Genomic DNA, 23,188 nt, shown 5'->3' with positions numbered 1-23,188 from the left:
TCTCCGCTCAGGGACTGGGTGTTGTGTTGTCCTAATCATCATCATTTCATCCCCATCGACGCGCAGGTCGCCGAAGTGGCGTCAAATCGAAAGACCTGCACCAGGCGAACGGTCTACCCGACGGGAGGCCCTAGCCACACGACATTTCATTTCACTATCATAAGCCAATATTGGTAGCGCATTATCACTGTAACCTTTCTATTTCAGATACATTGGAATCTTTGCTTTGGGAACTTTGTTTAGTTTACCGAAAACACGCCAGGGCATGTTTACTTCTCTGCTCATTTACTGTACTGCGTATCCAGTCATTCCCGGCCAAGAGCACTCTACTAGTATCAAAGATAGGTCTTAATTTGAAGAAGAAATTTCTGAGAATTTACATTTGGAGGACAGCATTGCATGATAGTGAAACATGGACTGTCCAGAAACCGGAACAGAAGATTACTGAAGCATTTGAGATGTGGTGCTACAGAAGAATGTTGAAAATTAAGTGGACGTATAAGGTAAAGAATGATGAGGTTCGCTGCAGAATCGGGGAGGAAAGGAATATATGAAAGACAAGGAGAAGGAAGAGGACGGTAGGATATCTGTTAAGACATCGGGGAATAACTTCCATAGTTCTAGAGCAAGCTGCAGAGTCTAAAAACTGTAGAGGAAGAAAGAGACTGGAACAAATCCAGCAAATAATTTAGGACGCATGGTGCAAGTGTTACTCTGAGATGAAGAGGCTGGTACAGGGGAGGAACTCATGGCGGCCCGCATCAAACCAGGCTGAAGACAAATGAATCAATAAATAAATAAATCCAGTCTCTGTCTTCATCTGCCCTAAATACATAAACTCATAAACTGCCTCGATGACTCTGTGGTTAGTTCGTCAAATTTTATGTATTAATTTAGTCTTATTATAACTGGCCATGAATTTTTTCATTGTCAATATATACGTACATATACACGTTTACATAGTTCGTTGTAAAACCCACACAAAGAGACTGATAATGTCTCGCCTAATATTTTTACATATCAGAAGCAAAAACTATTCATAAAAGAGCATTCTTTTGTACAGTTTATGAAAACATATCGCATTCATGAAGTGACACTATGCCAGCTTGAATTCTGTGGTCTCACTAGGTTTTTTGTGAGATCACGCTGCAATTCAAGGTTTACTTGTCGTCTGTTATTCACAAAACGTTTCAGATTTATGCTTTTACACAGTATCTACGACTGTAGTAGTAAAGCATACATAACCCGTATTCAGTTTGAATACGACAGTGTTTTGGAGGCTTGGTACTGGTGGAAGAAGTAAGTCCTTGCCTGCCACCGATCTGGGTACCATGTCAGTCATAAAAGACCTAACGTTTAAATCTGTGATATGAGCCTCCTTGCAACTTGCAATACACAAAACTTTAACCAAAACAAAAGTCACTTTAATAAACCAAAAAAGTTCGATTGGGAAACGAATCTCCGAGCCTTTCCTAAGGTATTGTATTGCATCTAATGTATGTTAACCGGCGGCCTAGAAACGACGGAGAGGTTCCGTCGCCGCCGCAGCCGCAGTGGTCCACAACTCCACGACGACTACCGCAGTCCACTTCACCCCTCCGCCGCCCCACCCCAAACCACTCTTTGAGGGTTATTGTGCGGTTCGGCCCCCGGTGGACAACCCCCCAGGGAATGTCTCACACCAGACGAGTGTAGCCCCTATGTTTGCGTGGTAGAGTAATGGTGGTGTACGCGTATGTGGAGAACTTGTTTGCGCAGCAATCGCCGACATAGTGTAGTTGAGGCGGAATAAGGGGAACCAGCCCGTATTCGCCGAGGCAGATGGAAAACCGCCTAAAAACCGTCAACAGAGTGGCCGGCTCACCGGACCTCGACACAAGTCCACCGGGCGGATTCGTACCGGGGACCAGGCGCTCCTTCCCAATCCGGAAAGCCGTGCGTTAGACCGAACGGGTAACCGGGCGGGCTTCCTAAGGTACTCCGCTTATTTACAAAGCAACGTTTCTCTATACCAAGCAGATATTAAGTGTGAAATATTTTGCTAACTTTCCAGAAAATGTTGACACTAGAGAAACACCACATGTTCTGTTGTTCTCCTAGTTTTGTTCAAAAATGGTTCAAATGGCTCTGAGCACTATGGGACTCAACTGCTGAGGTCATAAGTCCCCTAGAACTTAGAACTACTTAAACCTAACTAACCTAAGGACAGCACACACATCCATGTCCGAGGCAGGATTCGAACCTGCGACCGTAGCGGTCGCGCGGTTCCAGACTGTAGCGCCTAGAACCGCTCGGCCACTCCGGCCGGCTCCCTAGTTTTGTAACAGAGCCCTTAAGATGTGTAACAGTGAGCCTCTGTGGCCAAAATCGTCAACTGACAACAATACTCTATCCAAAAGCAATGACAAGTAATCTAACTGCGGAAAAAAAAAAATTCATTACGTCTTTCGCAGCGCACATTTCCTCGTTACCAGATAGCACGTAGAGATTCTTGACAAACATTTACTGTCTACTTGATAGCGATCTGTTTATCTATCGGCTGCCCCTTGGCGCTGTTCAGACGTGAACTTTGTACCGGCAGTCGGTTAAAGCAAAGTCACAACCATTGGGATCACGCCAAGAAATTACTGTGTGACTCTGTGCCGTCGCCATAGTAATATCACAGACTACAGATCCCTTCCTGGGCCCTCTCTGTTTTCTTAAAAAAAAAAATAAAAAAAAAGAGACACCAGTGCCTGATACAAGCTTTAGGGGCCACCGAACAAAACTGACAATGCGGTAACAAATGTCGCGTGCCTCTCCGGCCTGTTGCAAGAACTTAAATCCCGGCAAGTTTACCGTATATCAGTCATACGAATGACAAACTAGCTAATCCAGCTAAACAAATTTGCAACGTTTTTCTGATCTTTGTCAAAGCAAAAGTAATTGCTTTTTTTTTTCCCAGCGGATTCTGTTTATCTCACTGTCGAAAGAACAGCGTACCCGTACCTGAAAAACCCGAGGGACTTGATGCAGTGCCTCAGTATTTGGGAGGAGAAGTGTTGAACGTTCCCGAGCTGCCATCGTGACTTAAGATTTCCCGTGGTTTCTCCTAAATCATTTTTGATTAAGCTTCTGAGCAATCCATCATCTTTCATAACATCTACACCACATTAAATCCTAATCTTCCTTCCTTGCCCCTAACAAAAGGAAAATATCTTTTGCTCTCGTTAACAATGAGACATTAAACGCTGTTCAACAACTCTTCGATGTGAGAACCCTTTAAGCTAGACGCAGACCTTAAGATAATGTTCAGTGCAAGGAGAAGTTTGTGTCTATACGAAAACAAGCTCTATGTACCAGACCTTGCTTTTGCACGGACGTAAGTTTGAAATTTCCGCAACCGTACAAAGAAAAAGGGACTGAAAACGAAGCGTTACTAAACGAGAATATAATGCATAAATATTTTATGTAGACATTAAAGATGCAAAAAGACTACTCGAGAAAGGAAAACTAAAATAATCAGTCCACTGAAATAATAACTCATATTTAAGAAAATGGCATAAGAAGTATAGGTAATTTGGACTGCGGTTTATTTGAGACCACAGTCTAGTTCGCTGTATAATTTGCACTTCAGCTTGAAGATGTGTAAGAACATGGACAAAAGTTTCCTGAATAAATTAACCGAAACTTGAAGGGTAGATTCTGGAACCAAGAGTAACGTGGTTAAGAAGTCAGAATGATTCCCTGAGATGGGTCTGAAACGCTGATCTAGTCCTCGGGTCTCTGTCTGACAACATTCATACTCCATTATGCAGAGAAGGGCAACGTATATGGACATTCATTAATCGGATGACAATGTTAACGGAGGACTGAATAATCAGGAGTGACAGACGTTCGAAGAAAGTAATCGATTACGTGGTCTAAATCGATATTTTCTAAACCTGCTTGAAGAATGTAAGAATACCATGTAGTCGCATATAAGGATTTCACGCACGGGTGGCCCCTGTTAGTGAATTCATAGTACATACATATCAACAGTACTTCAGTCTTCAACTCGTTCCTAAATGAAATAACGAAATCTTGTCTGTATCGGTAGAGCGGAAAAAAAACACTTTGTCATACACTTCACGCTTGCTACAAACAGACATAGATGCAGAAGAACTACAGAGGACAAAGTAACTCTGTGCGACAAGACTATAAGAGTGTAGCAGAACAACTCTCAATATTTAGGATTATAGCCCTTACATTACTTTATTACCTATGCGGTTCGAGAAACTAGTGCTCCATATCAGGCATGATTTCATACACATCACTAACATTATTTAGACTATTAACTGTAATACCGCTATTTTTTTCTTTTTTACGAGTTGCCAGGGTTTTCATTAGGTACAGAGTTTTCCCCATATGGAAATGGAAAACTGTGTGTGGTGTATTTCTTGACAAAAGACTTGCTGTCATGTAAATGCACTACTGGCCATTAAAATTGCTAGACAAAAAAGAAATGCAGATGATAAACGGGTATTCATTGGTCAAATATATTATACTAGAACTAACATGTGATTACATTTTCACGCAATTTGGGTGCATAGATCCTGAGAAATCAGTACCCAGGACAACCATCACTGGCAGTAACAACGGCATTGATACGCTGGGCATTGAGTCAAACAGAGCTTGGATGGCGTGAACAGGTACAGCTGCCCATGCAGCTTCAACACGAAACCACAGTTCATCAAGAGTAGTGACTGGCGTATTGTGACGAGCCAGTTGCTCGGCCACCATTGACCAGAAGTTTTCGATTGGTGAGAGATCTGGAGAATGTGCTGGCCAGGGCAGCAGTCGAACATTTTCTGTATCCAGAAAGGTCCGTACAGGACGTGCAACATGCGGTCGTGCATTATCCTGCTGAAATGTAGGGTTTCGCAGGGATCGAATGAAGGGTAGAGCCACGGATCGTAACACATCTGAAATGTAACGTCCACTGTTCAAAGTGCCGTCAATGCGAACAAGAGGTGACCGAGACGTGTAACCAATGACACCCCATACCATCACTCCGGGTGATACGCCAGTATGGCGATGACGAAAGCACGCTTCCAATTTGCGTTCAGCGCGATGTCGCCAAACACGGATGCGACCATCATGATGCTGTAAACAGAACTTGGATTCATCCGAAAAAATGACATTTTGCCATTCGTGCACCCAGGTTCGTCGTCGAGTACACCATCGCAGGCGCTCCTGTCTGTGATGCCGCGTCAAGGGTAACCGCAGCCATGGTCTCCGAGCTGATAGTCCATGCTGCTGCAAACGTCGTCGAACTGTTCTTGCAGATGGTTGTTGTCTTGCAAACGTCCTCATCTGTTGACTCAGGGATCGAGATGTGGCTGCACGATCCGTTACAGCCATGTGGATAAGATGACTGTCATCTCGACTGCTAGTGATACGAGGCCGTTGGGATCCAGCACTGCGTTCCGTATTACCATCCTGAACCCATCGATTCCATATTCTGCCAACAGTCATTGGATCTCGACCAACGCGAGCAGCAATGTCGCGAGACGATAAACCGAAATCGCGACTGGCTACGATAGGGTACAGTCCGACCTTTATCAATGTCTGAAACGTGATGGTACGCGTTTCTCCTCCTTACACGAGGCATCACAACAACGTTTCACCAGGCAACGCCGGTCAACTGTTGTTTGTGTATGAGAAATCGGTTGGAAACTTTCCTCATGTCAGCACGTTGTAGGTGTCGCCACTGGCGCCAACCTTGTGTGAATGCTCTGAAAAGCTAATCATTTGCATATCACAGCATCTTCTTCCTGTCGGTTAAATTTCGCGTCTGTAGCATGTCATCTTCGTGGTGTAGCAATTTTAATGGCCGGTAGTGTATTTATGGTTATACTAAGCGAGTGCGCCCACTTGCTGCGGTGGTGGACCAGCACCTGTTCGAGATCACCTAGCGCCTGTTTGCAGTATTTTCAGTCACGTTTCGTGTCCACAGTATTTTCAAAGCGATAGAGTATGTGCGTGTGGAAATACAGTACAACATACTAATGACTCATAAGAAGTGACGGGAAGTCATCGAGTAAAGCAGAGGTGATTTCTGGGCGTCCCCGAAGGTAGTGTATAGGCCCTCTGCTGTTTCTCATTTTTATAAACGATTTAGGAGACAATCTGAGCAGCCGTCTTAGGTTGTTTGCAGATGATGGTGGCTTTTATCGTCTAGTAAAGTCATCAGAGGATTAAAACCAATTACAAAACGATTTAGACAGGGTATCTGCGTGTTGCAAAAACTGGCAATTGATCCAAAATAATGAAAATTGTGAGGTTAACCACAGGATTGCTAAAACGAATCCGTTAAACTTCGTTTACATGGCAAATCAATAAATGTATAGGTCGTAAATTCAACTAAATACCTATTAATTACAGTTATGAACAACTTAAATTGGAAATAAAACATATAAAATGTGGTAGGGAAGGCGAAGGCGAACATGAGACTGTGTTTTATTGGCAGAACACTTAGAAGATGCGACAGATCTACTAAAGAGACTACGTACACTACTTTTGTTCATCCTCTTTTGGAGTACTGTTGCGCTATGTGGGATCCTTACCAGATAGGATTAACGGAGTACATCGAGAAAGTTCAAAGAAGTGCAGCACGTTTCGTGTTATCGGTAAATAGAGGAGAGAATGTCACTGAAATGATACAGGATTTGGGGTGGGAACCATTAAAACAAAGGGTTTTTCGTTGCGGCGGGATTTCCTAAGGAAATTTATATGACTAACTTTCTCCTCCGAATGCGAAAATATTTGTTGATGCCGACCTACATAGGGGGAAACGATCATCAGAGTAAAATAAGGGCAATCAGAGCTCGCTCGGAAAGATATAGGCTTTTTTTTCACATGCTGTTGGAGAGTAGAATAATAGAGAATTGGTGTGGAGGAGCTTCGACGAACCGTCTGCCAGACAGTTAAGTGTGTTTGCAGAGTAGCCATGTAGATGTAGATGTGTACATATGTATGCTGTGTTGACCTCACATTAGAGACGTTGTGGACATGAAACGGGAATGAAAATACTGAAAAATGTGATGCAAGAACAAGAACAGAAGTTGAACCACCGCCCCAGCCAATGGGCGGACACGCAATATGTCACCAGCATAGTATCACCATAAATATTTACATGTTAGCAAGTCTTTTGTCACGAAATTCACTACACACACTTTTCCGTTTATATGTAGGGACACAAATGTGCTGCGCCTAATTAAGAACATACCAACTCAAAAAATTAGCGATATTTTAATTAATAGCATGAGAAATGCAAATAATATAAGAACGTAGGCTTCCGCGGACGGTGTCATAGTGATTAAAATTCTTCTGGGTGTTATGCCGCGTCTTTGCTAAAAACTAACAATAATAATAAACTAAAACCGACGTTTCGGCCGAATTGCAACGGCATTCCTCAGGGCACGACTGGTTTTGCGCACATCAGGAGGAAAACTTGCCGACCAGAAGCCGAACGCTGATTGGCGGACAGCTACCAATCTTTGACGACATGGGCATCCACAAATAGCCTCTTTCCTTCCATCTTCCCTTACGTCATGACTAGCCAATCATTTTAGAGGGCCAATTAAAAGTTGTACAACAGTGACGTCAGACATCGACAGTCTGTAATAAATAGAAGCACCTATCCCCATGCAAAACCAGTCGTGCCCTGAGGAAAGCCGTTGCAATTCGGCCGAAACGTCGGTTTTAGTTTATTATTGTTGTTAGTTTTTAACAATGACTTGGCATAACACCCAGAAGAATTTTAATCACTAGTGCAAATAATGTTGAGTGATTTGTATGCCTTGGTACCTGATGAGCACTACTGGCTGAAAACGCATAGCTAATAAATAGCCATAAAGATTAGTAATCCTAAACTTTATGACTGATTGTGGTCCATAATTCGGAAAACTAATCTGTCAATATTGCTAATGATTAATCTGCAGTACGCAGATCTAACTACGTCAGATTTAGGGTAGCACATGCACGGCCGAGAGGAGAAAAGCTCACTTACAAAGCGAGCAATACCTGAGGACGCAAGTCAGTAGGTCACCCACCTGCCGAGCTGGCGGCAGAGGCATACGAATCGGCGAGCCCCCAGTACGCACCTCGGCGGTCACGCGTCGTCACACCCTTAGCTGACTGTGCAAGGTTCGCCTGCCTCGCTCGCTCGCCAGACATCTCCGCGCAAACAGACTGAACTCGGCTGCCCTCTGGCCTCGGTGCGGTGACTCACTGCGTAAACTGTTGCGAAGCTCGCTGTTTAATCACAGGCGCTGCCTTCAGACCGCGTAGGTCAAAGGCGTGCGAGCCGCCATGATTCCAACGCAGAGCTGATAATCGTATGCCGTGCTTAAGCTCCTAGTTTCGCTTCCGCCGAGGTCTTTGTTGGACGCCACTTCAGTGACTCGTAAATTCCTATCCTACCCCAGTAAGCCTATTGTTAAACGTGCCGTCCGAACCGTGTCTCATTGCTGGCGGATTTTCACATCATTTCAGGTATTTTCCGAAACCATTGTAGCACTTGTTGGCGGACAATGAACCTATGCGCGACATCAAACTTATATAAGCCAATTTCTATCGATGGGGGCTCTTTTGGATAATCTTTCTTAATTACAGGCTTTTCGCGGATGATGCTGTAGTACACAGAGAAGTTGCAGCATTAGAAAATTGCAGCGAAATGCAGGAAGATCTGCAGCGGATAGGCACTTGGTGCAGGGAGTGGCAACTGACCCTTAACATAGACAAATGTAATGTATTGCGAATACATAGAAAGAAGGATCCTCTATTGTATGATTATATGATAGCGGAACAAACACTGGTAGCAGTTACTTCTGTAAAAAAAACTGGGAGTATGCGTACGGAACGATTTGAAGTGGACTGATCATATAAAATTAGTTATTGGTAAGGCGGGTGCCAGGTTGAGATTCATTGGGAGAGTCCTTAGAAAATGTAGTCCATCAACAAAGGAGGTGGCTTACAAAACACTCGTTCGACCTATGCTTGAGTATTGCTCGTCAGTGTGGGATCCGTACCCGGTCGGGTTGACGGAGGGGATAGAGAAGGTCCAAAGAAGAGCGGCGCGTTTCGTCACAGGGTTATTTGGTAAGCGTGATAGCGTTACGGAGATGTTTAGCAAACTCAAGTGGCAGACTCTGCAAGAGAGGCGCTCTGCATCGCGGTGTAGCTTGCTCGCCAGGTTTCGAGAAGGTGCGTTTCTGGATGAGGTATCGAATATATTGCTCCCCCCTACTTATACCTACCGAGGAGATCACGAATGTAAAATTAGAGAGATTCCAACGCGCACAGAGGCTTTCCGGCAGTCGTTCTTCCCGCGAACCATACGCGACTGTAACAGGAAAGGGAGGTAATGACAGTGGCACGTAAAGTGCCCTCCGCCACACACCGTTGGGTGGCTTGCGGAGTATAAATGTAGATGTAGATACTTAGTTTTCCCTTCTTTTATCTATAGGTTCATCTTCCTAGCAGCTCCTTCAAGACTTATAAAGGCCTCTTTCATTGCCTTTGGCATTGTTGCAATTATATCAATATCATCTGCGTATGCTAGCACCTGAACCGATTTATACAGGATTATCCCTCTTGTATTGATGTCCGCATCTCTTCCAAACATCTTCAACGCTATATTAAACAGAAGGCAGGGTAATGCGTCTCCCTCTCTTACTCCATCTTTTTGTGATCACGGAACTAGATAACGTATGTTGTATTTTAATTTGACGCCGGGTGTTTTCCATAGTACCTTACGGCAAGGCAATCAGTTTATTACGAATGTATAACTCTTACACTGCTGTATACAGCTCACTTCTGATAGTTATTTACAACATGACGCGGTACCATACTCAGAAAACTTTCACGTTGTACTAGGTTACATTTACGTAAACTGCGAGGGAACTGGCTGTGACCATGTTGTATAGTGAAGCTGAGCTGTGTAATAAAGGTGGAAGACGAACTGTTCATGGCCGGGCAGCAGAGCGTGGGCAAGGAGCTCCTGTGAGCATGACGACATCAACTGCACTTTGTGAGTCTCTTCGGACAGTTGTGATGCGAGTTTTTGTATGGGTGTCTTTGAGATTACTTTTCTGGAAGCTGGAGATTTTTTAAGGGAACGCATGATTTACGCATACTACTTGCAAGTACACAGCCCAAATGTTAGGCATGCGCAAATGGTGACCAGGAGCTTTCAGGGTCTATCTAGGTTCACCTGTCAATGATGAAATCTAAGTAGCTGTTCAGGCAAACCAAAGTTATGATGTATAAAGTTTCAGTAATGTCGTTGCTGGAACAAGGACATCAACAAAAAGTTGATGAAAGGCTACTAGATATACACTCCTGGAAATGGAAAAAAGAACACATTGACATCGGTGTGTCAGACCCACCATACTTGCTCCGGACACTGCGAGAGGGCTGTACAAGCAATGATCACACGCACGGCACAGCGGACACACCAGGAACCGCGGTGTTGGCCGTCGAATGGCGCTAGCTGCGCAGCATTTGTGCACCGCCGCCGTCAGTGTCAGCCAGTTTGCCGTGGCATACGGAGCTCCATCGCAGTCTTTAACACTGGTAGCATGCCGCGACAGCGTGGACGTGAACCGTATGTGCAGTTGACGGACTTTGAGCGAGGGCGTATAGTGGGCATGCGGGAGGCCGGCTGGACGTACCGCCGAATTGCTCAAGACGTGGGGCGTGAGGTCTCCACAGTACATCGATGTTGTCGCCAGTGGTCGGCGGAAGGTGCACGTGCCCGTCGACCTGGGACCGGACCGCAGCGACGCACGGATGCACGCCAAGACCGTAGGATCCTACGCAGTGCCGTAGGGGACCGCACCGCCACTTCCCAGCAAATTAGGGACACTGTTGCTCCTGGGGTATCGGCGAGGACCATTCGCAACCGTCTCCATGAAGCTGGGCTACGGTCCCGCACACCGTTAGGCCGTCTTCCGCTCACGCCCCAACATCGTGCAGCCCGCCTCCAGTGGTGTCGCGACAGGCGTGAATGGAGGGACGAATGGAGACGTGTCGTCTTCAGCGATGAGAGTCGCTTCTGCCTTGGTGCCAATGATGGTCGTATGCGTGTTTGGCGCCGTGCAGGTGAGCGCCACAATCAGGACTGCATACGACCGAGGCACACAGGGCCAACACCCGGCATCATGGTGTGGGGAGCGATCTCCTACACTGGCCGTACACCACTGGTGATCGTCGAGGGGACACTGAATAGTGCACGGTACATCCAAACCGTCATCGAACCCATCGTTCTACCATTCCTAGACCGGCAAGGGAACTTGCTGTTCCAACAGGACAATGCACGTCCGCATGTATCCCGTGCCACCCAACGTGCTCTAGAAGGTGTAAGTCAACTACCCTGGCCAGCAAGATCTCCGGATCTGTCCCCCATTGAGCATGTTTGGGACTGGATGAAGCGTCGTCTCACGCGGTCTGCACGTCCAGCATGAACGCTGGTCCAACTGAGGCGCCAGGTGGAAATGGCATGGCAAGCCGTTCCACAGGACTACATCCAGCATCTCTACGATCGTCTCCATGGGAGAATAGCAGCCTGCATTGCTGCGAAAGGTGGATATACACTGTACTAGTGCCGACATTGTGCATGCTCTGTTGCCTGTGTCTATGTGCCTGTGGTTCTGTCAGTGTGATCATGTGATGTATCTGACCCCAGGAATGTGTCAATAAAGTTTCCCCTTCCTGGGACAATGAATTCACGGTGTTCTTATTTCAATTTCCAGGAGTGTATTTGAAAGATCTCGAGACAAATTCTTGGGTCAGTGGATGAGAACGGTGTTTGGAGGAGGAGGTTTAACTATGAATTATATAACATGTATACTGAACTAGACATTGTCACCTATATAAATATTTAAACTCTGGAATTGGCAGGACATATACCGAGAACAAACGACAGAATGACGAAGAAAATATTCAGAGCAGTGCCTGAAGGAACCAGGAAAGTAGGAAGACCAAAGCTAAGATGGGAGGAGGGTGTGAGAAAACACTTAAAGAAAATTGGAATTCAAAATTGGAGGGGTTCGGCATTAAACAGGGGAGAATGGACTAATCTTCTACAGAAGGGTCGAGGCTCACAGAGGGATGTTGAATCAATGATGATGATGATGATGATGAGATGTGAAGGATAAATTAAAGGGAGACTGAAATATTCCGTGGTCCGACCTGAATTTGATTTCCAGGCACGTAGTTTAACACTACGCCACCAGGCCCTACACATAGGCTGATGAAGCCCACACAGAAGTGACCATAACGTCGGTTCAGCATTTTACAATATGGCAGTAGTCTCCAACCCAGAAGAATTTTATGGAGCCTGATAGCGCATGGTACGATGGGTGCGTGCGTAAGATGTCGGCTATTTTCTTGCAAGCAATGTGCATAAATCATGGGTTCCATTAAAAACATTTTCAGCCCGCATCCCGTGGTCGTGCGGTAGCGTTCTCGCTTCCCACGCCCGGGTTCCCGGGTTCGATTCCCGGCGGGGTCAGTGATTTTCTCTGCCTCGTGATGGCTGGGTGTTGTGTGCTGTCCTTAGGTTAGTTAGGTTTAAGTAGTTCTAAGTTCTAGGGGACTTATGACCACAGCAGTTGAGTCCCATAGTGCTCAGAGCCATTTGAACCATTTTTTGAAAAACATTTTCATCTCCAGCTTCCTGAAATGTAATCTCAAAAAGACCGGTACAATAACCCGCACCAAAACTGTGCGCCGAGACTCACGAAGTGCTGCTGATGTCATCATGCTCACATGACCTTCTCCCACACTATGCCGTCCACCCATGAGCAGTCGGCCTCCACCTTTACTATAGCTCAGTTTCACAGTCTGTTCCCTAGCACTTTGTGTAAATGTAACCTAGTATAACGTGTAAGATTTCTGGGTATGGTACCGCGTCTTGTAGTAAATAACTTTCAGTGATGAAACCAACGTTTCGCCCACGGTTATAGTGGTCTTCTTCTCGGTCTGATGGTGTATTTTATTATGTCCAGTCACTTGTATTTGGTCATGATTGCTCTGCTGAGCTTTATATTGCGTCACAATTTTAAAAAAACATCGACATTATTGATGTCTAGCTGCAGAAGGCTCCACCAAGGCAAGATAGATGCTCTGCACACTGCACGTGTGTACAAGGTGGACTGCGAGTGTGGAGAAGCCTACATCGATGAAACAGGCAGACCTGTAGCTGTGCATACGGGAGCACTAGCGGTACATTCGACTTTGGCAGCACAACAAATACACAGCAGCCGTGCACCAGAAAAAATGCACAAGAAAATAAAAATTCAGCCTAGCTCGCGTACTTGCTAAGCAACCGGGAGCGGTGAAATGCAAGATGAGAGAGGCTATCGAAGTATTAAAACACTCTAACATGAATAGAGAGGATGGCCTTAGGCTATTCCCATTCTTGCTGCCAACCATCAGAGCCCAACAGGCCACACTAACTACACGAGACGTGGCCGTTAGCCGCGAGTAACTGCCACCGAGCACCCTACGTCCAACACGAGGAAAACAAGAGGCCACACCACATTCGACGATGACTACAAATCATATCACTCACTGTGAGAGTCAATAGACAACAGCAAATTCCCACTCCCTCCATCATAGTATACCTATTACAATAAAGTTTCCCAGACCAAAAATACTACTTTTTTAAAAAATTGTGTCGTAATGTTACTGACTGCGTGACTCTGAACAACAAAAAATATACACCAGTAGATTCAGGAGAAGCCCACTGTAGACGTGACCGAAACGTTGGTTTCATCACTATCATCATTATTTACGCAGTATCACACCTAGAAAACTTCCATGTCAACTGACTCTGGACACGGAAGTCTTTGAAACTGTATCAACCTGGTATACTTGAAATCTTGTATTTTAAAAATTTCAAACGTTGGTTGGTTGGCTGATTTTGGAGAGGGACCAAACAGAAAGGTCATCGGTCCCATCGGATTAAGGAAGGAAGTCGACCGTGCCCTTTGATAGAAACCATCCCGCCATTTGCCTGAAGCGATTTAGGGAAATCACGGAAAATCTAAATCACGATGGCCGGAAGCAGGTTTAAACCGTCGTCCTCCCGAATGTGAGTCCAGTGTGCTAAACAGAGCGCCAAAAGTAACAGTGTCAAAGTGGCAATACGGTTGCTCAGGCCTCGAGAAGAGATTAACTCTGCTACAAAGAAAATGTATTGCGCGAACTGGAGTTTCGTAGTCAAAAATTCGGCAGTTGTCGCAGATTCCTTCTGAGTGGTTTGGTATCAGCGACCCGTGATCTCTGGTGGCTCGTAACAGAGTAATAATGTAATTATGATTTATTCGATTTGTTATCCCAGTTTCGTTTGTTCGCCTGAAAATACCCTAACAACAATGAATTTGCCTGTAATACACAATCACTAAAATGTACAACATAAAATACAGAATAATGCAATAAGTCTCAAACAGATGTGAAGTATTGTGGTGTGCCTGCCGTCATGTCACTCTTCCACTGCACTCAGTAAATCCATACATGAAGGCCGTATCAGCCAACATTTCATCACTAAACCTATCCGTACTGCTATGTTCACTGTTTATGTACAGTTGACACTGCAGGAAAAGCAAACCCCAGACAGAACCGTCCAGTAACAAACGGAAGGGCGAGAGCGAAGAATGTTGTTGTCAACAGCAAGCAGCGAGAGTGAATGGAACACGTCTGCTTACAAACAAGGCACACAGCGGATACCGTTGAAATTTTGCAGTGTTATCAAGTTATTTTCACTGCAATACACAAGATGAACATGAATAAAACCGACAAACTGTAGGGACTGATTCCTGATTGGAAATTGAGGAAAAAAGCTCCTATGAACATGTGCCCAGAAACGCTTCGTTGCCAGGGTAGATGGCGCTGACAAATGGAACTTCCTCTGACCATGTGCCGTGTATTCCTTCTGTTTTGCAGAGGAATGGTCCGGTATTCATGCCGGGAACAAGCCGAGATGGTGTTTGTGTACGGCCAAGCAATGGAAACGGGCGAGAGGCAGCACGGTTAGGCCAAAACAAGTACATCACTGACACCAACCACATCACACAACACTTCAAGTCCTTTTTGGGCGTTTAATGTTATCATGGATCCTTTGAGACAGACGAGCGTGCATGGATTTGGCGAACTGTGGTGTACAGGAGATCTGGAAGACCGGGTTCTACAGAATATTGACACGAACCCCAGTACAAGCTCCAGCCCAGTGATCCGCCAACCAAAGTACGATTATGTGTATCCTGCATGACAACCGCTACCATCCCTATCACCTGCAACGAGTGCAAGGATTAACAGGAGCGGATTTCCCTCTACGGGAAGGATTTTGTCGACGGTTTTAGCACGAGACTTTCACAACTATAGGATTTCTGTCACCAGTCTTTACCGGCTAAGCAACCTTTACCAGAAATGTTATCATCAGTTAGCATAATCGTCGTCTGTGGGCTGCAGACAATCCTCGGGGAATGACTGAGGTGTCTCATCAGCATCGGTTCAGCATCATTGTGTGGGCAGGGGTTCTTGGCGATCACATACTTCGATATGTTATTATTCCACAGCACCTCGACAGAGTAACGTATCTGGACTTCCTGCGGAATACAGGGTGATTCAAAAAGAATACCACAACTTTAAAAATGTGTATTTAATGAAAGAAACATAATATAACCTTCTGTTATACATCACTACAAAGAGTATTTAAAAAGGTTTTTTTTCACTCAAAAACAAGCTCAGAGATGTTCAATATGGCCCCCTCCAGACACTCGAGCAATATCAACCCGATACTCCAACTCGTTCCACACTCTCTGTAGCATATCAGGCGTAACAGTTTGGATAGCTGCTGTTATTTCTCGTTTCAAATCATCAATGGTGGCTGGGAGAGGTGGCCGAAACACCATATCCTTAGCATACCCCCATAAGAAAAAATCGCAGGGCTTCTTGGAGGCCAGTGATGAAGTGCACTGTCACGGGCTGCCTGGCGGCCGATCCATCGCCTTGGGTAGTTGACGTTCAGGTAGTTACAGACAGATAAGTGCCAATGTGGTGGCGCTCCATCCTGCTGAAATATGAATTGTTGTGCTTCTTGTTCGAGCTGAGGGAACAGCCAATTCTCTAACATCTCCAGATACTGTAGTCCAGTTACAGTAGCACCTTCGAAGAAAAAGGGACCAACAACTTTATTGGCTGAAATGGCACAGAAAACGTTCACCTTAGGCGAGTCACGTTCATACTGAGTTGTTTCCCGCGGATTCTCAGTGCCCCATATTCACTTCTGCCGTACTCAATAACACAAAAAGCTTTCTGTTGAGCGGTCGCCATCTTAGCATCAACTGACGCTGACGCCTAGTCAACAGCGCCTCAAGCGAACAAATGTACAACTGAATGAAACTTTATAGCTCCCTTAATTCGCCGACAGATAGTGCTTAGCTCTGCCTTTTGTCGTTGCAGAGTTTTAAATTCCTAAAGTTGTGGTATTCTTTTTGAATCACCCTGTACTCTGCCGGAGCGGCTTGAGAATGTACCTTTTTAATATGACAGGTTGCGTGGTTCGCTGACACCTCAACAACGTCTTCCCAGGACACAGAAGTCCTGTAGCATGGCCTACTGGATCATCGGATTTAAACCCCTCTGGGGCGGCATCTGAAAAGCGTTGTGCATGGTGAACCAGTTCCCGATGTGCAGACTCTTCAACGGCGTGTTCTCGACACCTGTGACACTATTCCGGGAGAGGCCGGAACGTGCAAAAAATGCGACAATCCCTAATGCGTATGAACGCGTGTATTGCTTCCCATGGACGCCACTTTGAACATCTGGTGTGAGGTGGATGCGACGCAGCTCTGTACTGTGTTCCAGGACGATTTGCTGTCACTGCACACGCCACATCCATTTCCGCACACATGTTCAAAGGGCCATTTTCCTCCGTTTCCACTCAGGAATCCGCCGCTGCAGTTTGTCGATTTTATAAATGATCATCCTGTATAGGCAGAGACAAATGGAAGGTAAGAAATCAAACAAAGTGTAATTTGTAACGGGCCATCGGAGACCTCGGGTGCCTTCCACAAAAATATTTTTAAAAAATTCTGAAGAACCGTTGATTTTTTTGTTGATATAAGTCGTGTTACTTCCATATATAATACTAACACATTTGAAACAATGTAACTCATTTAAATTTTTTTTTTCATGCTGAAGGTATTCTATTTCCAAATTTTCATTTGAAAAGTACTTCTGTGGAAACTTCCTCTGTATCACTGAACAGATGACAGTTTCTGTATTGCTCGACAGATGACAGTCAACATTTAGTTTGGCGCATCGCCCGTCGCTAAGCCAAAGGTATTTTTCCAGCGGGTTCAGAAAGGAATCTTTCGTTCTGGATAATTATAAAGATTAGTTTTAGCATCACACTACCACTCGTCTGAGTCATAAGGACTGTCGGCCGAACAAACCTCCTCTTTTTATTAGAGAAAAAGTAAGGGGGAGTACAGCCATGAGTTATTGCTAATTTTCCCCGCAGAACGGGTTTACAGTAAAAGATAATTCCATTCCATATTAGTGGACGAAAAGAAACAAAATATAATCAGTTGTACATAAATTACGGAAATTTTTTACTCCATATATTTATCTACGAGGTAGGTCTATGTTTCGTGCAGACTTCTACAAGCAACAGCTGTTTGATAGGGTTTCTACAATCTACCAGACGTGTGCAGCATCTTTCTTACTATAAAACGAGGAAACTAGAGGACCGAAGTGGCTCTGAGCACTATGGGACTCAACATCTTAGGTCATAAGTCCCCTAGAACTTAGAACTACTTAAACCTAACTAACCCAAGGACATCACACACACCCATGCCCGAGGCAGGATTCGAACCTGCGACCGTAGCAGTCCCGCGGGAGGACCGAAGTATTATCTAACTACTTAAGTTGACAGTATTTGTTAGAACACCGTCGACATATTTACATTGGTAACGTAATTTATATCGACGTCGTAGTTTTATAGTGAGATATTTGCACGGAGCTATGTATTACATGCATCTGGATGCCATTTCGATATACGTTGCGAGATACACTCCTGGAAATTGAAATAAGAACACCGTGAATTCATTGTCCCAGGAAGGGGAAACTTTATTGACACATTCCTGGGGTCAGATACATCACATGATCACACTGACAGAACCACAGGCACATAGACACGGGCAACAGAGCATGCACAATGTCGGCACTAGTACAGTGTATATCCACCTTTCGCAGCAATGCAGGCTGCTATTCTCCCATGGAGACGATCGTAGAGATGCTGGATGTAGTCCTGTGGAACGGCTTGCCATGCCATTTCCACCTGGCGCCTCAGTTGGACCAGCGTTCGTGCTGGACGTGCAGACCGCGTCAGACGACGCTTCATCCACTCCCAAACATGCTCAATGGGGGACAGATCCGGAGATCTTGCTGACCAGGGTAGTTGACTTACACCTTCTAGAGCACGTTGGGTGGCACGGGATACATGCGGACGTGCATTGTCCTGTTGGAACAGGAAGTTCCCTTGCCGGTCTAGGAATGGTAGAACGATGGGTTCGATGACGGTTTGGATGTACCGTGCACTGTTCAGTGTCCCCTCGACGATCACCAGTAGTGTACGGCCAGTGTAGGAGATAACTCCCCACACCATGATGCCGGGTGTTGGCCCTGTGTGCCTCGGTCGTATGCAGTCCTGACTGCGGCGCTCACCTGCACGGCGCCAAACACGCATACGACCATCATTGGCACCAAGGCAGAAGCGACTCTCATCGCTGAAGACGACACGTCTCCATTCGTCCCTCCATTCACGCCTGTCGCGACACCACTGGAGGCGGGCTGCACGATGTTGGGGCGTGAGCGGAAGACGGCCTAACGGTGTGCGGGACCGTAGCCCAGCTTCATGGAGACGGTTGCGAATGGTCCTCGGCGATACCCCAGGAGCAACAGTGTCCCTAATTTGCTGGGAAGTGGCGGTGCGGTCCCCTACGGCACTGCGTAGGATCCTACGGTCTTGGCGTGCATCCGTGCGTCGCTGCGGTCCGGTCCCAGGTCAACGGGCACGTGCACCTTCCGCCGACCACTGGCGACAACATCGATGTACTGTGGAGACCTCACGCACCACGTGTTGAGCAATTCGGCGGTACGTCCACCCGGCCTCCCGCATGCCCACTATACGCCCTCGCTCAAAGTCCGTCAACTGCACATACGGTTCACGTCCACGCTGTCGCGGCATGCTACCAGTGTTAAAGACTGCGATGGAGCTCCGTATGCCACGGCAAACTGGCTGACACTGACGGCGGCGGTGCACAAATGCTGCGCAGCTAGCGCCATTCGACAGCCAACACCGCGGTTCCTAGTGTGTCCGCTGTGCCGTGCGTGTGATCATTGCTTGTACAGCCCTCTTGCAGTGTCCGGAGCAAGTATGGTGGGTCTGACACACCGGTGTCAATGTGTTCTTTTTTCCATTTCCAGGAGTGTACATCAAGAAGCCGAGGGCGCAATCTTTACCGGAATCATGAGTAACACTACTCAGATGTTTGGTGGCACCTTCCTGTCAAGTACTAATGGAACATTCCAGTAACTTATCAGTATTCGAGGGCTCAATTATTGTACACGTCATTGGTTTTACGTCGCCTCAGGCAACAACAAAACGATAGTCTAATCTTGATCTGTTGTTCATAGAGGAAAGTCCTAGAAATTATCTGTAACAGATTTTCTATTTCTGCCACTTTTTAGGTCGTAACTTTATGTGTCAAGTAAAGAAATTTACTTTTCTGTCTCACAGGTAACTGAAATCGCGACCAAAAAATGTAAAACTAATTTCCGGATGCAGTTCGTGCAAGTTACGCTGATCTTCATTACTTTTCCGACTTCCGATTAATGGCTGCGTTTAATGAGCTTCTTCTATTGAACGAGCAGAGTTTAATAGATGCTTCTTTTTTTTCAGATCCAATCGCGGTCATCATTATCAGCATTTTCCCCACAACAGTCCCATCAACAGCTGGAGTATTCGCTCCCAGTTCTATGGACATGTCTATTTTCAGCTCCAACTCAGCGTTGTATACAGGATGAGTTAACTAAAACAGGCCACCCAAATATATCCAGAGCGAGTAAATATAGTACTTTGAAGGCGCCGTTTGCGGTAAGTTATAGCAGACCATGTAGCAAATTTTCTGACGTACGAAAGTAATTTTTAACTTTCTTGAATTACGACACCATAGTTTTTTTAAAGAAACTATATAATTTTCTGTGGCATGGGAAAGAACTTTCGAGCGGACTACAATGTCAACACATTTGTGCAACTCCATCAAATAGTAAGAAGGTAAAAGTGCCGCAAACCACTCTCCCATCAGGAGAAGAGACCCTACGAATGTCAGTCCCATCATACCATATGTAAGGAGAAGCTAATTCATGTTCGGTTCATGTGTTAAGCTGGACGTTTGAAGCCCATTGGTCTGTGCTCTGCTACTCTAGCGATCAGTCAACTGTCTCGTGAAGCTACCCAGACGTTTGTAATGTGTTCGGCAGTAAAAGGAAATGGACATGGATTTCGTTTCTGGTGAATCCCATTAAACCTTTAGAGCAAAGTCGTGGTTTTGTACTGAACGGTATCCTGATGTTGCCAAGACAGCACGATTTGTCTTTGCAAACAGTAACCGAAGAATTCACGAAACTGGAAATGTAAAGAATAAAATGCGCTAACGAATATGTACAGCAACTGACGAGAGAAATTCATTTAACTTTCCGGCAGCGGCAACATGAACTCCGCATTTCACTACGAGGCAGCTTGAATTTGCGAGTCGAATCAGCCAAGGAACTGTTTTGCGAGAAGTACACTGCAGCTCATTTCATCCTTCTCGAAGTTTCCCTGAATGAACAACCTGGGTGGAACGTCTTTCAAAATCGGTTATAGTTCTCCAGACGATGGCGGCTAAAAGTGCAAAGTAATGAGATGTTTCTATGCAAAATATTGTGCACAAAAGTTTGCAAAACATAGGCAAATCAATCTCTGCAATATGGACTACCGGTCAGTTGAAAATCCACGCCGGCTGACGGAAATGGGTTAAACGACATTGGCCTGCCAACCAGTAGCACGGACTTTAAAATAATCGACCAATCGGTCCCCGTATTATCGATGGGCCTCAAAATAGCCACAACTCTGTGGTTCTATAGTTGGAGCGGATCACAGTTATTATAATGCACACAGTATGGTACCAATAAGACGGATATCCCGCCCATAATCATTTATAAGTCCTACCCGCTTCTGTAGCTGCCGGGTCTGTGCGGCAGACTGCTAACGGAATGAGCCCGGAGTTCGATTCCCGGAAGGGTCGGAGATTTTTTCCGCTTGGGGACTGGGTGTTGTCCTCATCTTATTATCCTCATAACAGACACAAAAATCGTTTGCAGCGTGTCACATAACAAGTCCAAGCATGTGATCTGAGGCTTTTCCGGCGTATATGCTGCTAGGACCCGTTAGAGATAAGAACTAGAGAGAGGACAGACCACTACATCAGTACCACCTGATGATGGCGGTGTGGTTATTCGACGATCGTATCCGGCTGACACCCGAGAACCCTTTAAACAAACAAGTCTAACCTTATGTAACTTCGCACTGCTTGGCCCTAATGAATATTCTGAAATGTCGAAACACAGTGTTGTATCTTCCATTGTTGAGATATCTGTATAGGAACGATCCGAAATCCGGTTTTTGTATGATCATAAAAAATTTGGCCATTATTGTATCGCTCATTGCGGAAATATGAAATGGCCTGCATGCTCACCTTACTTAATGCCTCTGAACACGAGGAAAATAAAAACAAGAGTTCTACAAGGAAGCAGCGAAGATTCCAGAAGACGTAGCATGCCGTGAAAAACGGGCTCCTGCTGCTGGGTGAAATCCAGCGTGCAGTATCGAATGTCTGGAATAGCTCTATAGCTTGTATCAGCGTTCAGACCCACCCTGATAGCCGCAAGCGTTAGCATGACGCTTCCAGGTTTTAGGGAGCCGCGCTGGTCCCGAATAGAGCCAGCCCGGCGGACTAACTACGAGGGCCAGTGTGACGGCCCGCTTGGATGTGGGTTTTAGGTGGTTTTCCACATTCGAGTAATTGAATAGGGGATGTTTCCCGTCCCGCCTGAGTTACACGCAAACGTGTAACTCAAAAAAGTTCACACACCTTGTAACCTCCCCACGGAAAATTTAAAAAGACTATATTTATTAAAAATGGTGCCACAGCTAAGTGTGACCTTCCCACAGAAATATTAATGGCAAAGACAATTAAATGAAAGCTCGCTATCTGACTCAAGTACAAGTTCCCATTAAATAATGAACGCTAATCCCATGATAACGAAACTGTAATGATAACCTAAACTCAATTCAACCGAAAAGTCGGTGTTTGCCCTGTGCGAAACGAGAATAAATTTCTTACCTTAGTGAAACTGCATGTCAAAATTCTGCTCTTATTGTTCTCTGGGGCTTGCATGAAAAGCATTGGAAGTACCTTTTAGAAATCTTTGTTAAAAGGAAATGGAAGGAAATTTGAATGATTGTCTCTAAAATTGCTTTTAAATCAAAATTATTATTGGGGGCGATTTTTGAAAGTTAAATTACAATGACTGTTCGTTACATTATCTGATGAGCGCAAAGCTGCATGATTATTTATTTAAATAAATTATACCTCGTCCTGAATCTCGACCATTGCGATGCCGACGCCCGCCGACTGCTCTCCGCTACTGCTAGCAACCGACTCCAAGCACTACTGAGAACTCACTACTGCAGACTGACTGACTGCTCGCTACTGCGAGTCGAGCGCAACTGCTCTGGTCAGAGATTCTACAATGTCTCAGCATCGCTGCCGCACAACATACGTGTTTCATAACCCTCCACTGGGGGGGCAAAAATTTGGCAGCGATGGTGAGTCATTTGGACTTGCCATCGTAACAAATTTTTCTTTTAATTAATTAACATTTACAAAATATTTAGATGTATCACATGAATTAAATGTTGTGCGCATGCACCGATTACAAAACATTACAGACAAGACAAAATATAAGTACAAAACAAATCAGGAAAAATGTATATACAAATTATTTGACAGATAACAAAGTGTACACACACTGAAAAATTCTTTAGCAG

At 45.3% G+C, this 23,188-nt stretch overlaps 1 protein-coding gene across 4 annotated transcripts in view; it reads right to left on the bottom strand.

The window, feature by feature from the left end:
* Nucleotides 1-23,188, bottom strand: part of LOC126259374 (uncharacterized) — a 439,019-nt gene that overhangs the window by 233,727 nt on the left and 182,104 nt on the right. The window contains exon 1 of one of the 4 annotated variants that reach the window (XM_049956114.1): nucleotides 8,076-8,229. The exons of the other annotated variants lie outside the window; for them this stretch is intronic. Coding sequence (XP_049812071.1) covers nucleotides 8,076-8,099 — 24 coding nt within the window. The 5' untranslated portion in view covers nucleotides 8,100-8,229. Of the gene's footprint in view, nucleotides 1-8,075; nucleotides 8,230-23,188 lie in introns of those variants that run through there. 4 annotated transcript variants of the gene reach the window in all.

The sequence above is a fragment of the Schistocerca nitens genome, chromosome 5 (genome assembly GCF_023898315.1).
Source record: "Schistocerca nitens isolate TAMUIC-IGC-003100 chromosome 5, iqSchNite1.1, whole genome shotgun sequence".
NCBI lineage: Eukaryota > Metazoa > Arthropoda > Insecta > Orthoptera > Acrididae > Schistocerca > Schistocerca nitens.
The sequence above is the reverse complement of the archived record's forward strand: the minus strand, read 5'-3'. Positions and strand labels throughout refer to the sequence as shown.